The sequence below is a fragment of the Bombina bombina genome, chromosome 5, assembly GCF_027579735.1.
Source record: "Bombina bombina isolate aBomBom1 chromosome 5, aBomBom1.pri, whole genome shotgun sequence".
NCBI classification, from domain to species: domain Eukaryota; kingdom Metazoa; phylum Chordata; class Amphibia; order Anura; family Bombinatoridae; genus Bombina; species Bombina bombina.
This window is the reverse complement of record NC_069503.1, coordinates 400,869,755-400,885,083: the sequence shown is the minus strand read 5'-3', so window position 1 is coordinate 400,885,083 and position 15,329 is coordinate 400,869,755. Positions and strand designations below refer to the sequence as shown.

General features: G+C 38.9%; 2 protein-coding genes across 2 annotated transcripts in view; one reads left to right on the top strand and one right to left on the bottom strand.

Annotated features, from left to right (window-relative positions):
- The window catches only part of OXSM (3-oxoacyl-ACP synthase, mitochondrial), an 81,998-nt gene extending 67,151 nt beyond the window's left edge, over positions 1 to 14,847 (bottom strand). The window contains exons 1-2 of the mRNA XM_053714238.1: positions 14,789 to 14,847; positions 11,207 to 12,210 (exon numbers count right to left, since the gene is read on the bottom strand). Of these exons, the coding sequence (XP_053570213.1) occupies positions 11,207 to 12,183 (977 nt within the window). The 5' untranslated portion in view covers positions 12,184 to 12,210; positions 14,789 to 14,847. The remainder of the gene's footprint in view (positions 1 to 11,206; positions 12,211 to 14,788) is intronic.
- Positions 14,848 to 14,869: 22 nt separating this feature from the next.
- The window catches only part of NGLY1 (N-glycanase 1), a 118,653-nt gene continuing 118,193 nt past the window's right edge, over positions 14,870 to 15,329 (top strand). Inside the window, exon 1 of the mRNA XM_053714237.1 lies at positions 14,870 to 15,046. Coding sequence (XP_053570212.1) covers positions 14,940 to 15,046 — 107 coding nt within the window. The 5' untranslated portion in view covers positions 14,870 to 14,939. The remainder of the gene's footprint in view (positions 15,047 to 15,329) is intronic.

The following is a 15,329-nucleotide window of genomic DNA, read 5'->3' as shown; positions in this document are numbered from 1 at the left end:
TGATATAATATTCCCCACACTTTCTTTTCATACAAACAACAGACGAGCTAAAATTTACAAAGCAACACCTCCCCTAACATGTTTTGCCAGTAACCTGGCTTTGTCAAACAATCCCCCCCAATCCAGGGGTTTATGGGGTGTGAGGTTTCCTATCACCGTTTTAATTTCGCCTACTGTAAATGGGCCCTCAAGTTCAGTTCTAGCTTCAGGGGGCAGGTGGGCAAATCTAGTCCCTCTAAGAACTCCCAAATAGTATCGGGGCTTGCCTTAGTAGTGCTCACTGAGTCTTCTAAATTTTACAGGGAAGTGTAGTATTCTGCAAATGTTTCACTTGTCGCAGTGTATGAAGGTGTTCTTGTACTCTCAGGGTTTGGCGTCTAGAGATTTCCTCCCTAATTAGCCCCAACTGTTGAGCTATTAGTGGCCCAGGATTTTGCTTTTTTTGTTATGAAGTAAACTCTAAGGTATGCCTTAAGGGCCACCCAGACTACGTCTATGCTCATGTTCCCTATATCATTATGTTCCAGAAACTCATGTATGGTCTCTATAAGTTCGGGAATTTCAGTTTCTGACAGACACTGCTCAGGAAGCTTCCAAGAAGGTCGAGTGGCAGATGACTTGAGTAGGGAGAGGTCAGTACAGACCATATCATGGTCTGACCAGGCGCATATCTTGATGTTGGAGTCACTAAAGCTGTCTAGCGTCCACGGGTCGCAGAACAAGTAGTCTATTCACGAGTAAGAGTTGTGGGCCTTAGAGTAGTGTGTGAAATCTCTTTTCATTGGGGACAAGCATCTCCACACATCATATAGATTGTGCTGGAATATTAGTTTACGAAAGGCATTGGAGGTAGAAAATATGTTTCTGTCAGTTTGTGGCTTCAGAGAGTACTGTTTGTCAAGCGTCGGGTCCCATACCAAGTTAAAGTCTCCCCCAATTATTAAATGTCCCCTTTTAAGTTGGTCGATGTATCTTAGGAGTTTGAGCATAAAACATAGTTGTTGTGTGTTTGGGGTGTAGACGGAATAGTAAATAGAACATCGCTCAGTGTACAGACAACTATGAGAAAGCGGCCTTCCTCATCTTTTCAATATATTCCGCTCCATACCTCAAATTACTACTAATTACTATGGCTACCCCTCTTTTCTTCTCCTCAGGGTTTGACTGGGTAGTATGAGGAGTTCTTGAAGAACAGGGAACCCCCCCATCCAATGTGTTTCCTGAAGGAACATCAAATTAATTTTGTGTGTCAGGAGGCTACGTTTTGTGGGGGAGTTTAGACCTTGAGCATTAAGGGTTGCCACTCTAATTAGAGCCATGTCTGGAGGTGAGGGGGAAGGAAGGGGAAAGGGCTTAGTGAGGACTGTCCACGAGCAGTCCTTCTTCTAAGGTTGGTTTGGTGAGAAGGACAGTGTACCTAGCTGTTGCTTCGGCAGAAAGCAGCAGGAGTCTTAGAGGCAAAATAAAAAGTGATAAATTCACACTTTCACAATGAGTGCTCTCACAGTGATTAACCCAGGAGAACACAACTAACTAGTTGGGGGGGAGAAGTTAGCAGAACATAGCCTTACCTCCCGCCAGTCACATAAAATATGAATGTAGCATACTTTAACATAGTAACAGTTAAATGAGAAAATAAACAATAGGTAAGATTACTAACAGAAATAGAGATATTACTTAACAATCCCTCATTAGTATAGTAAAGCAGCCTAAAAATAGCCGCAGTAAAGACAAGCTGATGAGAACAGTGTTGGTTGACCACAAAATCCCCCCTCCCCCCATCCGCGGCACTGGGAGCTCGAAACACATTATGGCTCAAGTTGCTTTTTACTTGTCACCGGTCATGCGCGGGGGGAGCCAACTAACTCTTCAAAAACGCAAACACAAAAGGAAAGTGTTGCAAAAAACCCCCCCAAAAAAACATTAGTTACTTAACTTTTAGCTCAGGTAGAAGTATTAAATAACATTTCACTTTAACAGTTCTAGATACTAGAGTCATTTTCTAAGTTTCAGGGGTGCTGGGTAGACTGTAGTACTATATCAGGGTATATTGAGCTAGCCGACTGCGGTCCCCCCCACACCCTCCATTTAAAGCATGGAAAGTCCAGGTTATATTAGGTCTTAACGTACCCTCTATGGGTCACCAGTGAGGAGGAGGGGAAAGCCAGTCAACTCCCAGCACACCACCAGTTAACGACTGTCCATAAATAACTATTTATTAAGCATTAGTATGTTAAAAATAGAAACATCAGGGGGTGATATGTTACTCCATATCAAGTTAACAAGGCCTCTATCAAGTTTTTAGTCATATATAGGTATTACACATTTTTTACATTTCTCACCCATCTTCGACCATTTGGGCGTTCACTACAGCTAGGTCTTTATCCAAAGGAGGGGAATGCCATCAAAGTTCAGTCAGAGTCTCTATCTTGTTTGAGTATAATTAAGGCCCACTGGCCTCGGGACTTTCTTTAATGCAGAAGTAGGTCTTTGTGGTAAAAGTCTCCATTCTGGTGCTGATGCTCGCAGGTCGCATGGTGCAGTGGAACATGTGGAGCTACCATCTGCGTACCTGGGTAGATAATACCATTTCTTAGTAGTTACCTTGCTTGCTGGGGTGTGGAGGCTACATATTGCTGCCCTTCTCTCATTATAAAGAGCCCCCCTCGGTATCCCCATCTGTACTTTAGACCCTTGTCTCTCATTATTCGCATGAATGGTTGGTAGTGTCTACGCAGTTGCAGCGTATGAGGTGAGAGGTCTGGATATATTTGAAGATCAGCGAACTTATCTGGTAAGACCTTATCTTTAGCCAAGGCTCTGAGTAGCTTCTCACAAAAAGGTGTAGTAGTGGAGCCGGGAGATTAAATCTCTTGGTTTCCCCTAATCAGCAGATCTTGGTCTCAGTGCCCGATGAACTCTATCTATGAGGGCGGCTTCTTTTAGGGCAGGGCCTAGGACAGACTGGAAGAGTTCTTGCAGGTAGTGTTCAAGATCTTGGGCTAGAACTGTTTCCGGGACTCCTTTCATCCGGATATTGTTGCGGCACGACCTATCCTCCAGGTCGGCCAGCTTCAACTCCAGGTCTGACAGCTGGCCAGCAAAGTTTTGTGAATAACTTAGGAGATTGGTATGGTCTATCATTAGGTCTTCTTGTTTGCGTTCCTGTGCATCAGTGCACTCTCCAATCATACCAATATCCCTCTTTAAGTCAGGATGCGATCTGTCGTATTTCTTTGAGAGGGATTCATAGTTGGAATTCAATAGCGATTTGATGGAGTCCATCATGTTATTAGACACACTGTTTGTTGACGAGAGATGAGAGACCTGTTGCGACAAGGTGGTGCCGATCTGGGCATCTGACATATTTCCAGCATCTGAAACCTCCTCATCTGAGCCTGTGTGGGTCATTCTGTCCGAGTGCTGGAAGTGGGTCTTCTGCTTTCTCTTGAATGTGTGTGACATAGTGATGTTAAAGTAGAAGCTATATTGTTGGAGTAAACTTATCTGGTTCAAGTATGCTGCTGTATGTTGCTGGACTGGCGGGGTGCAGGCTTTTAGATGTAACTCACATTATGAGGTGAGTCAGTGTCCTTATATAAAAAAGGGCACCTCTGTAAGGCACATGGGGAAGGGACTTTTCTAAGAAGGCGTGCCCATGCGGGGCGTAGTTAGTGAAGGGCAGGCAGTTAGTGATCTCCAGGTGTATTTGAGTTTAGGAGGGCTGACTGTGGAGGGCTGAGCGGTCCTGTGGTGGGCCGATAATAAAGGCCTAGTCCAGGAGCGCTTATTAAGGTAGGTGGGGTTCTCACCTATGGGCCAGGATCAATGGCGATTCGCCCCAAAGTAGAAGCAGTGAAGGATATGGCGCCCCACTCCGCTCCTACCTCAGAATCCAGCTGCGCGGTCGTCTATGTCTGAGGAAGCCGCTTACACCCCCAGATTAGGCTACGGTGAGCTACTCTATTAGATGTCCGCCCTGCTGCCTGCCCACGTGGACGGAGGTGATTTTTCTAACTCCTAACTGGGTTTCGTGCCCACCAGGGGGGCAAACAATGGTGGTTCTTGGCGTTCCATGAGGTTGTGGGATGAGGGTAAGGTGGGGAGAGTGTTGCCGTTCCTTGTCCTCTGCATCTAAAGTGACTGTATCTTCCAGGTCTCTGCTGCCTCACGTTTTGCTGCCTTGAGAGCTCTGGGGTATTCCAGGGCGCTTTACCCTTTATCCCACTAGCTATGGGTTGTTTTAAGGACGAAAGTCTATCTTATAGCTCTATATTAGTGCCCACTTTAGAAGGAGCTAAGAGCAGACACGTCCGGCTAGGTTGCTGGCTAACTCCGCCCCCCGTAGCCACCATCTTTTATTCTACAGATTGTGCGCAGTGGGACATCATCGCTCTGTGCACACGCGATCCATATGCACAGCGTTTGTCACGTGACCCTACAGACCTGAGCACGCCAGCAGAAAGAGTAATATTTCCATTGCGCATGCGATCAAGAGCGCAGATTTACTAATTAATTATGCATACAGCTCATTTAAATATGAGTTGTGATTAGCGTTTGCTGCTGGCTCGTTACAGGGAGTTAGACAAGGGGCTGTCTAGCTGGAGAAAACAGACAATTGACTATCTATAAGATAAGCAATATCTAGCTAAGGATTTCACTTGTAATAAGGCAAAAATGTTAAACTTCCTTTAATGTAGTCCCTAAATATGATTGTACTGAATTTCATGACCCTTTAACTGATTTTATATGGGTTTATTGTTTATGTACATAGAATTAAATGTCAAAGTTTAAGTTTGCTCCAAAAAAAAAAAAGAAATTTTTTTTTTTCCCCACTGTCTCTTAATGGAAAACCAAAACTTAAAAGGCCATTATAGTGTAAAAAATGACATGCTGTCATTCATTAGAGCCTGTAATGTTATTACTGGTGACCCGGCAATGCTATGTGTTTAAAAGTTCAAGAAAATATATATATATGCTATAGGTTACTCTAAGGAGCAGTGCTTAAGCATAAAAATTAATTACAAATAAATTAATAAATAAATCCTATTTATTTGGACTTTAAGTACCTGGCTACGAAGCACGCTATCCTCCGCTGCATTACTACTACTACAACATTTCAACCATACCGCAGATGCGGTCATCAGTGGGGCGAGCTTAGTGAATGACACCCTGTTTCAGATTGCGGCAATTCAAAGGTCTTATCTCCTCATTACTTACTCTCCAAGGACTTCCCGCTGCATCACCGCTAATCGCAGTTACCGATCCTCCGTCCCCAGACTGTCAGCTCAACCTCGTTCCTGATTGGATGCAGCGTTCACACCCTCTGCACTACATCAAGGCAGCACTCGGAGCTTATCCTCTGATCTGAATTATTCTGACTTCCGGAATCAAGCTGTTTGCACGCAACATAGTAACAACTCTCCACTCAGCTCTGGACTGACAGTGAAGTAACAATCTGGTTTTTATTAAAGGGACACTGTACCCAATTTTTTTCTTTTGTGATTCAGATAGAGCATGACATTTTAAGCAACTTTCTAATTTACTCCTATTATCAAATTGTCTTCATTCTCTTGGTATCTTTATTTGAAATGCAAGAAAGTAAGTTTAGATGCCGGCCCATTTTTGGTGATCAACCTGGGTTGTTCTTGCTGATTGGTAGATAAACTCATCCACCAATAAAAAAGTGCTGTCCAGAGTTCTGAATAAAAAAAAAGCTTAGATGTCTTCTTTTTAAAATAAAGATAGCAAGAGAACGAAGAAAATTTGATAATAGGAATAAATTAGAAAGTGACTTAAAATTGCATGCTCTATCTGAATCATGAAAGAAAAAGGGACACTGAACCCAAATTTTAAGGAACTTGTATCAAATCTCTTCCAAAACAGAGTTAATTCGCCTATACTCTACCAACTCTTAAATAGTAATATCCAGTATACAGGAACCTGTAGCATCATTCTCCTGTAACCAATTTATACTACTCTCTCAAAAAACACTACTATTGCATCTCATAGCTAAAACAAATCTGCAGTTGAGATCCAATATTCAGAACTACTACCCGCAGTAATTCTAGCTACCTTACATGCCCTCAGAAAAAATTAAAAACACTTCTCCTGTGTGTTGATTCCAGTTTGTAATAAACTCTAGATTAGTGGTGACAGAAAAAAAAGAGATCTTTGGAATATCGTCTGATGTATGCATTTTACTTTTTCAAGGTTGGTATTTCTTTGCCATATATTGGGCTCATTTAAAAGTGCAACTTGGATCTTAACCTCTGCTATATTCAGAGGTAATACCTATTTAAATTATTATTTATACTCAGGATTCAAAAATAGACCTCAATAGTCCTATATTGCTACTGGTGGCAGAGAGTATAAGTATTCTTACTAAGTCTGCAGTACTGTTGTAGGTTGTGTTATGCTAATGTTTGCATGGAGGCACACCAACAGTATTAAAAGGGAGTTATAAATTTTGTATCGTTGAGGAACGAATTGTGATCTTGGTATTAAGCTTACAGATTACTGATGTTCCTTAAGGTCATAACTTGATCATTCTAACATTGTATGGTTTTGTCAGAAAGTTGTAACACATGTAGACACAGCTACAATAAAGGCTACTGCTGTATTCTGAGGTAATACCCCTTTAAATGAATTCCACCACTCGTATGCTGTATTAATAGATCTCAATATTTTATCCTATATCAATTGTCTGACTAATTATGTAGTTCCATAATGGATTAATAATTGCTTGTATTTACATAGATATGCGTAGAAATGAAATGCAGCATTTGTAATGAACTATTCAATAGTTTCTACCCCTTTTGAATGTGTGCTATTAATCTAACACAGTTGTGTGTTTAGACTTGTTAGTCATATACTAGTGTGGAGAGTGATACTAACAATATTGATATTCATAGCTTATGCTATTCAATATGATCCTAATATTGCCAACATTCCATATCTGTTACACTATGGCTCCGTATAAATGAGCCCTTTAGGGATTAGTGCAGCACTGTTACAATTAGTAAGTTTGTTTTGCTATTTTGTCAGGTAATTGGCCAGAGGCTCTGGCGAAAATGCCACCAAGTAATTACTGTGTTACGTTATAGATCACCATTGTACAAAGTTAAATTTACATGTGCTACACACAAGAGAGCAAGTTAAAAATAGGAAACCCCTGACGCAACGTTTCTCATACGCTTCCTCAGAGGGGGTTCCCTTTGAGGAAGCGTAGTAGGGGGTGGAGGTTTAACCCCCTGCAGCCCGGTATCCTTGACACACAACATCTCAGTCAATTTGCTCAATCAAGGTATTTGCCTGTTTCCAACTTGAGTGAGAACGTAAAGGGACAGTCTACTTCTTTTTTTTAAAAAAAAAAAAGATAGATAATGCCTTTACTACCCATTCCCCAGCTTTGCACAACCAACATTGTTATATTAACTACATAACATCTAAAACTCTAAATCTCTGCATGCTTCTAAGCCCCCCAGGTGCCTTTATCTAAGTGCATTTTATTAGCTTTTCACAGCAATACAGTGCTAGTTAATGTGTGCCATGTAAATATCTCTACGTCCCACTCCCGTCTCCAAGACTTTGCACGTGTTGCTCCGTTCCTCTGGAACTCTCTACCCCGCTCCATAACACAGTCTCTAACCTTGTATAGCTTCAGACGCTCCTTGAAAACCCACCTATTCAAAGAGGCTTACCATCCCCCCTCCATCTCTCATCCTAACCAAACTAATACATGAACTGCCTGACTCACTTCCGCAACTACAACCGATGTAACAAGCTACCCCAACCTTATGTCTCCGCACCCTAAACCTGTAGACTGTGAGCTCTCCGGAGCAGGGCGCTCTTCCTCAAGTACTAGATTTGTTTAGTTTTGTTATGTTTTGTATTTTATCACAAATCCTTGTCATTGTATACCCCTATCATTGTACCCAGCGCTACGGAATTTGGCGGCGCTATACAAATAAATAATAATAACAACAACAACAACAACAACAACACTGTGCTAATTTGGCTAACATGCAAGTTTGTAAATAGCACTGAGATAAAGAGGCAGTCTGCAGAGGATTAGATAAAAAGTAATCAGAAAGGTAAAAACTGTATTAAAAAGGGATAGTAAACCCCAAAATTATCTTTTTTGATTCAGATAGAACATACAATTTTAAACAACTATCCATTTTAATTCTAATATCAAATTTTCTTCATTCTCTTGTTATCCATTGCTGAAGGGGCATCATTGCACTACTGACAGGAAACTGAAAATATCTATTTAGCCAATCATAAAAGATCACCTATGACCCGGAAGTTCAAGTTTACCCGCTGGTCCAACATTACAGTCCGCAACCACAGACTGTCAATCGACCTTTTCACATAAGGACGCTAAAGGTAACACTGTGTTATTCTACTTACAGCCTTAAGTTATACAGGATAGGTATAACTAGAACATTTTGGTTCGTTACTTTGATCTATCAGTTACGTAACTTTTTTGTATTTTACCCCGATATTATATCAGTTACGTGACTTTTTTGCATTATACCAGGACTCCCCAAGTCTTACACCGGAAGACTGTTTTTAAGATTAGTTTTTTCTACAACATTTTTTATCCTCTGCAGTGTGATACTTTTTATTTTTGTATTGTTTTTATTTAACCTGTTACTTTTTAGGCACGATATTTAGCAACAATCTTTGTATCGATATCAGATTAACAATTTAGAGTGTAACCACTTATGATTATTTGATCGCTATTTTATTTTATTTATTTTGCTATAGTACTTTTACATCTTTTTAGAATCTGTACCTTGTCTATATTATCACCTTAATGATTTTTTTAGAAATTTATAGATTAAACAATATTTGTTTATATTAGCCGTATTAACTTTTGTCAAAATTAGTTGTTTATCTTGTCAATAGTATTAATTATTTGTACATTCCTATTATCAATAGTACTTAGTATCTGTCATTCCAACAGCAGCTAGATTCTATTGTATTATAATCATCTTTTAGTATATAGTTCATCAAGCTCCCCTTATTGTTTCTTGCCAATCACAAGAGACAAATGTGTGCAGGCACCAATTAGCAGCAGCTCCCATCAGTATATGATATGTGCGTATTCATTTTTTAACAAGAGATACTAAGAAAACTAAGCACATTTGAAAATAGAAGTGAATTTAAAAGGGTCTTAAAATGACATGCTCTGACTCATGCAAGTTTAATTTTGCGTTTCCTATTCCTTTAATATAACAGTGTTGATTTTGTAAAGCTGGGGAATGGGTAATAAAGGGATTATCTATCTTTTTAAACAATACAAAAATTCAAGTAGATTGTCCCTTTAAATTCTGGCATTAACATAACATCAGAATTACTACCGGAGCTACAAGTCTTTTTGCAGAATTTAATAATTTCTTTATGAGCTTTAACAAAGGACTATTAAAAAAATATTTAATCTGTTTTGAAAATGCAAATGTCAAAACATGAATAAGATACTTTCTCCTTTGAGCTACCTGGAAGCTTGATAAGTAATTTATTAGTTCTAAATTTCATGACGCTACATGCAGAAATATATTGAAATTGAATATACACAGTTTAAAATGTGTTTACAAGAAAACTACTAATAATTAATTTCACTGCAGCCTTTTGTGTCATAGACACATTTAAAATGTGTTCACAGACAAGCAAAAAAAGTGTCTTCAACAAAGATGTTTGTGTTTAAACCACACATAAAACAAAATGTTTTACATAACTGCTCCACATATGGAGACATTTAAAATTCTCACTTCCAACTCAGAAAATACTGATCAAATTTACTTAAAATATTTAGAGTTTGAGAGTTTGTAGTAAATATAACTTCACTATAAATGTATCTGACGACCGTTATATAAACCTACAATTTATAATGTAAAACCCTAAAATTAACCCCTAATTAACCCCAGCTTACCATGTCCAACCCCCTTTTTAAATAGAGGAGCTTTAATCAAAACTGCACAATGCGATTTTGAGAAGAGGATCTCTGTTGCTCTTCCTGAAAGGAAGATATCAAACAGTAAGTAAAGATTTGTTTTATTGAAGGTTGGGCTTTTTGTTTAAAATATTATTCTCTTTCAACTATTTTTTGGAGTTGGTGATTAATTTATTTATAGGGATTCATTTTAGGGGGTTATTGTGTGGAGTCATTTATGGAGGGAGAGTATATTACAGAGTGGGTTATATTTAAGGTTTTAGAGGGGGAATATAAGTGGGTAAAGGTCAAATTAAAAATGAACTGGTGGGTCATGGGTTGTGGAGGCAACGCGGGGGGGGTTGCTCCTTAAGTTTCAATAGAGGAGGTTGCTACCTGGCAAAAGCTGCCACTAGCTAGTTGCCACACACATTTGTATCAAGCTGTGTAATGTAGCTCATATGCGTGTTGCTCCTTGGAGTGATAGCTATACCTTGAAAAGGACAGTGTAAGAGCTGGACATAATATATTTGAATATTTTACATACAAAGTTACAAAAATGCAGTTGGGCATAAAACAGAAAAGATATGTATCCATCTTACAAATATTATTTTTTTAGGCATTATTATATTCTCACCTGGATTACATTGAAGGATTGTTACATTTTTTGGACACTGGGTTGTAGCCCCTCTTAAAGGGACAGGAAACTCCCCAATTTTTTTTCATGATTTGGATAGAATATACAATTTTAAACAACTTTCCAATTTACTTCTATTATCAAATTTGCTTTATTTTTTTGTCATCCTTTGCTGAAGGAGCAGCATTGCACAACAGGCAGCTAGCTGAACCCATCTAGTTAGCCAATCACAAGAGACAAATGTGTGCAGGCACCAATCAACAGCTAGTTCCCACTAGTGTAGGATATGTGCGTCTTCTTTTTTCAACAAGGGATACCAAGAGAACAAAGCACATTTGAAAGAAGAAGTGAATTTAAAGTGTCTTAAAATGGCATGCTCTATCTGAATCATGCAAGTTTGATTTGGACTTTCCTATCCATTTAATACTGCAATAAAGCCCTGATAGCTTGATTAAGATGAGTCACATTTTGCCATTACAATGCATTATAAAAATCAGAATTTAATTACCCATAAAAACACTGTAAAACCTATTGGCTTGTAATAACAGATTCCAATTATTAGATCTTCGCTAATCTCTTAGTTAATTCAAGGTCTAGTCCACAAGTGATATGATAAAATATTCACTTACCTGAAAGCGCCATCACCATCGGAGCTTGGAGCGGTTATGTGACACGCATCCCCGGACAATCCATAACCTAAAACTTCCGCATAAATCTTGGCATTTCTGGATAAAGCATGCTCATACTCCTCTAGCACCAGCACAGCAGCACCTTCTCCCATTACAAATCCTTCACGCTCAGGATGGAACGGTCGGCATGCCAGCTGAGGACTTGAATTGTAACCAGTACTTAATGCCCTGGCTCTTGCAAATCCTGCAAGAGATAAAGGGCTAATGCAAGCCTCTGTTCCTCCTGCAACCATGATATCTGCATCTCCATAAGAAATAAATCTAAAGGAGTCACCAATGGCATGGCAACCAGTAGTACAAGCTGTGGATACAGCATGATTGGGCCCTTTCAGTTTGTATTTGATACTGATATGACCTGCTGCCATATTAACTAAGATCCTGGGAACAAAAAAAGGGCTGACTTTGTTATATCCTTTGGTTTTCAACAAGATAGCAGTCTCTGTAATATACTCAAGAGGAACCATTCCCATTCCAATGGCCACACCCGTAGACTCTTGTTCCTCTTCATTCTCTGGTTTCCATCCTGAGTCAGCAATTGCTTCTTCAGCTGCGCCCAGGGCCATAATGGTGGCAGGCGACATAGCTTTTATATCCGACCTTAAAACATAGTTTTCGTCATTGAACTGCCCTTCAGCACTACCCCGAGGAACACAAGCTGCAACTCTGCAAGGAATATTCTCATATCCCTTCCCATTCAAACCAATTATTCCACTGTGGCCTTGGGTAAGACATTTCCAAACCAACTGTGTGCCCACCCCTAGAGGTGACACTATACCAATGCCAGTGACAACGACACGCCGACGAGTATCATGAGCTGTAATATGCAGACCTCTTTGTTTCAACTTAAAGAAATCACTATGTTTCAGAATCGAAGAACAACGGACACACAGCAAAATATTTCTGACCTGATGAGCCATGACGAGTTGTGTACTATAGTGATAAACCTAATGAAATAAGGGAAAAGTGATAAGTAATTGTAAAAGGACCCCAGCAATTAAAGGGAGACTGCAATCAACATTTTTATTGGTTTCATAATTTAAGTGAGTAATTAAAAAAAAAAAAAAAAGCTAAAATATATTTTGAAATAAACTAATATTGTCTTGTCATAAATGCAGAGGGCTGTCCCTTTATACAAAATCAGTACTGCAGTATCAGTTTCAATGTAAATTTACACAGATTTTGATTGAAGGGAAAGTGTACTATAAAATGGGTATTGGATTTCCAGTGACTTGCCAGCTGCAGAGTATAAAATGTATGCAAAATTGATCCTATAGGGTTATTTTCCTACATGGAATAGATTTATTGAAACCGCAGCATATTTCAATGGGCTGAGCCTCCTTATCTTATCTGTCTGTGTAATTTATTTGACAGCATCTTGTTTACAAAGCTTTTCTATAACATTCTTAAGTAGTAAAACTTTCATTATAGATGGGGATACAAAAGGCAAAATACGCTATTTCAAATGACAAGAAAAAGGCAAAGAAGCACCAAAAATAGCCTAAGCCCACATGAAGTTGCCTACTTCCGCATTTGGCAGCTAACGATGCTGCCGAATGTCCATGCCTAATTAACACATTGCCTCCTAAATGAAATTACTACATTCACTTTACTTCCTATAAAATGACTGTTGTTCCTTCAACAAAAGATACCAAGAGAAGAAGCAAATTTTATGATAGAAGTAGTTGGAAAGGTGTTTAAAATTGTATGATCCATCTGAATCATGAAATAATTTTTGGGGTTTTGTGTTCTATTAAGCCAATAAATAAATATACAGTTCAGGTTTTTCAGACCCACCCATTGCTAACAGGTGTATAAAATAAAAAATAGCCATGAAATCTCTATAGGCAAACAGTGGCAGTACAAAGGGTCATACTGAAGAGCTCAGTGATTTTCAACATGACAATGTCATAGGATGCCACCTTTGCCACAAATTAGTTTGTGAAATTTCTGCCCTATTCTGCGCTATTACAACAGACCAGCAATGAAGTCGTAAACCACGCAAACTCACAAAGTGGGGCCACCAAGTGCTGAAGCATATACTGAGTAAGAATCACCCATCATATGTTGCATCACTCACTACAGAGTTTCAAACTGCCTCTGGAAGCAACGTCAGCTCACAAACTGTAAAGCCGCCGCCACTGGACTCATTTTGGTGTGGCGAATGCAAGGAGAACGGTTCCTACTAGAGTGAAAAGTGCCTAGCGTAAAGTTTGACGGAGGAGGGATAATGGTCTGGGGCTGTTTTTCAGAGTTTGGTTTAGGTCTCTTAAAGGGACATAAGACTCAAAAAATGTATTTCATGATTCAGAAAGAGAATACAATTTTAAACATTCCAATTGGCTTCTATTTTTTAATTTGCTTCATTCTTCAGATATTCTTTGTTGAAGAAATAGCAATGCAAATATGTTAGCCAATCACATGAGGCATCTACGTAGCCAATCACATGAGGCATCTACGTTCGGCCACCAATCAGCAGCTACGGAGCATATTCAGATATAATATTAAATAAATATTTACTTTATTATTATATTCTTCTATTTGTATAATTTCTTGAAAACCATACTTAGGTATGCTGAGGGGCAACAATGCATTACTAGGAGCTACACAGATATGAGTTTTGTCATTGGTTTACCAGATGTGTTACTAAGCACCATGTCATGCATTACTATTTACTGCTCTGGAGCTGACTTTAAAGGGACAGTATACATAAATCTTCATATAACTGCATGTAATAGACACTATTATACAGAATATTATGCACAGATACTGATATAAAAATCCAGTATAAAACCGTTTAAAACCTTACTTAGAAACTCCCAGTTTAGCTCTGTTAAAAAGGTAGCTAGAACACCCATTCCCCCTTCCTCTGCATATGAAAAGACTCTACACAAACAGGAGCAAGCTATAGTAGGTATACCTTGGTATTCTCCTAAAACTTAGGGGCTTGGTTAGGAGTCTGAAAATCAGAGCAATGTTATTTAAAAATAAGCAAAACTATACATTAAAAAAAAACTGTATGGGCTATATAAAGGGATCATCAACAAAACACTTATGCAAAGAAAAATCGAGTATATAATCTCCCTTTAAGTATTTGTTTAACCTTCTTTTCAGAGTTTAAACACAAAGTTAGTACATTTTATAACTGCACTATTGCTTACTGATAACAGAGCATTTTCTTTTTACACTTCTACGTCCCTCACAAGATGACAAGTAAACCTCTCACAATTCTATATCCTAACTAGTGGATAATGACACGCCTCCCAAACATAAGATATTCTTTTAGTGGAACATTACTATTATAATAATAATAATCTTTTGTAGCAACAAGAAAAAAAACTTTAATTTGTAAAAAGTATGACATTTCAAGCAAGTCAACCATAATATTAAAAGAAGCAGCGTAAACCAGCAAAATACAAGAGCAGTTGCTTTGCACCGAATTTCTAAGAAGCTGACATGAATTAGAAAAAGTGACAGAACTCAGGTCACACGTGTCACACAACAATAACATAGTATGTTACATACATCTATCTCAGTGACAGAGTCCTCCCTCGCTCGCTGAAAGACTCAATGACACTGCTCCGTGATCATTTCCGGGCCTGCGCTCTACACGAGGAGGGAGGTGCAGTGCTAAATCCCGGTGTTTCCGTGTTTTTTTCCTGCCAGGTTGGGGACAATGGCTTCCTCTGACTCCTCTGCTGTGTCTGAGCTCTGCCAGAATGGGAGCCAGGTCTTTATGGACGCCTCGCAGCTGCTGCTAACTTATGCTGACAATATTTTAAGGTGAGACGCAGGCGTTATCGTGCCAGACACAGTAGAGTAAATCATATTATGTCTCCTTTTGTATTAAATACAGATTTATCTAATATCTTAATTATTTTTCAATAAAATTAACCAATTTTCGACAAAATCATTACATTCTAATCTCACTTTCCGTCACATATACACATTTGATCAGCACATTGGTAGAGTACAGGTGGCATCATGTAATTTGTCACAAGTTACTACTTACTTCCGTTGTGACAAGGCATTTACATGTTGCATGTGATTGTAAAAAAAGAGGTTT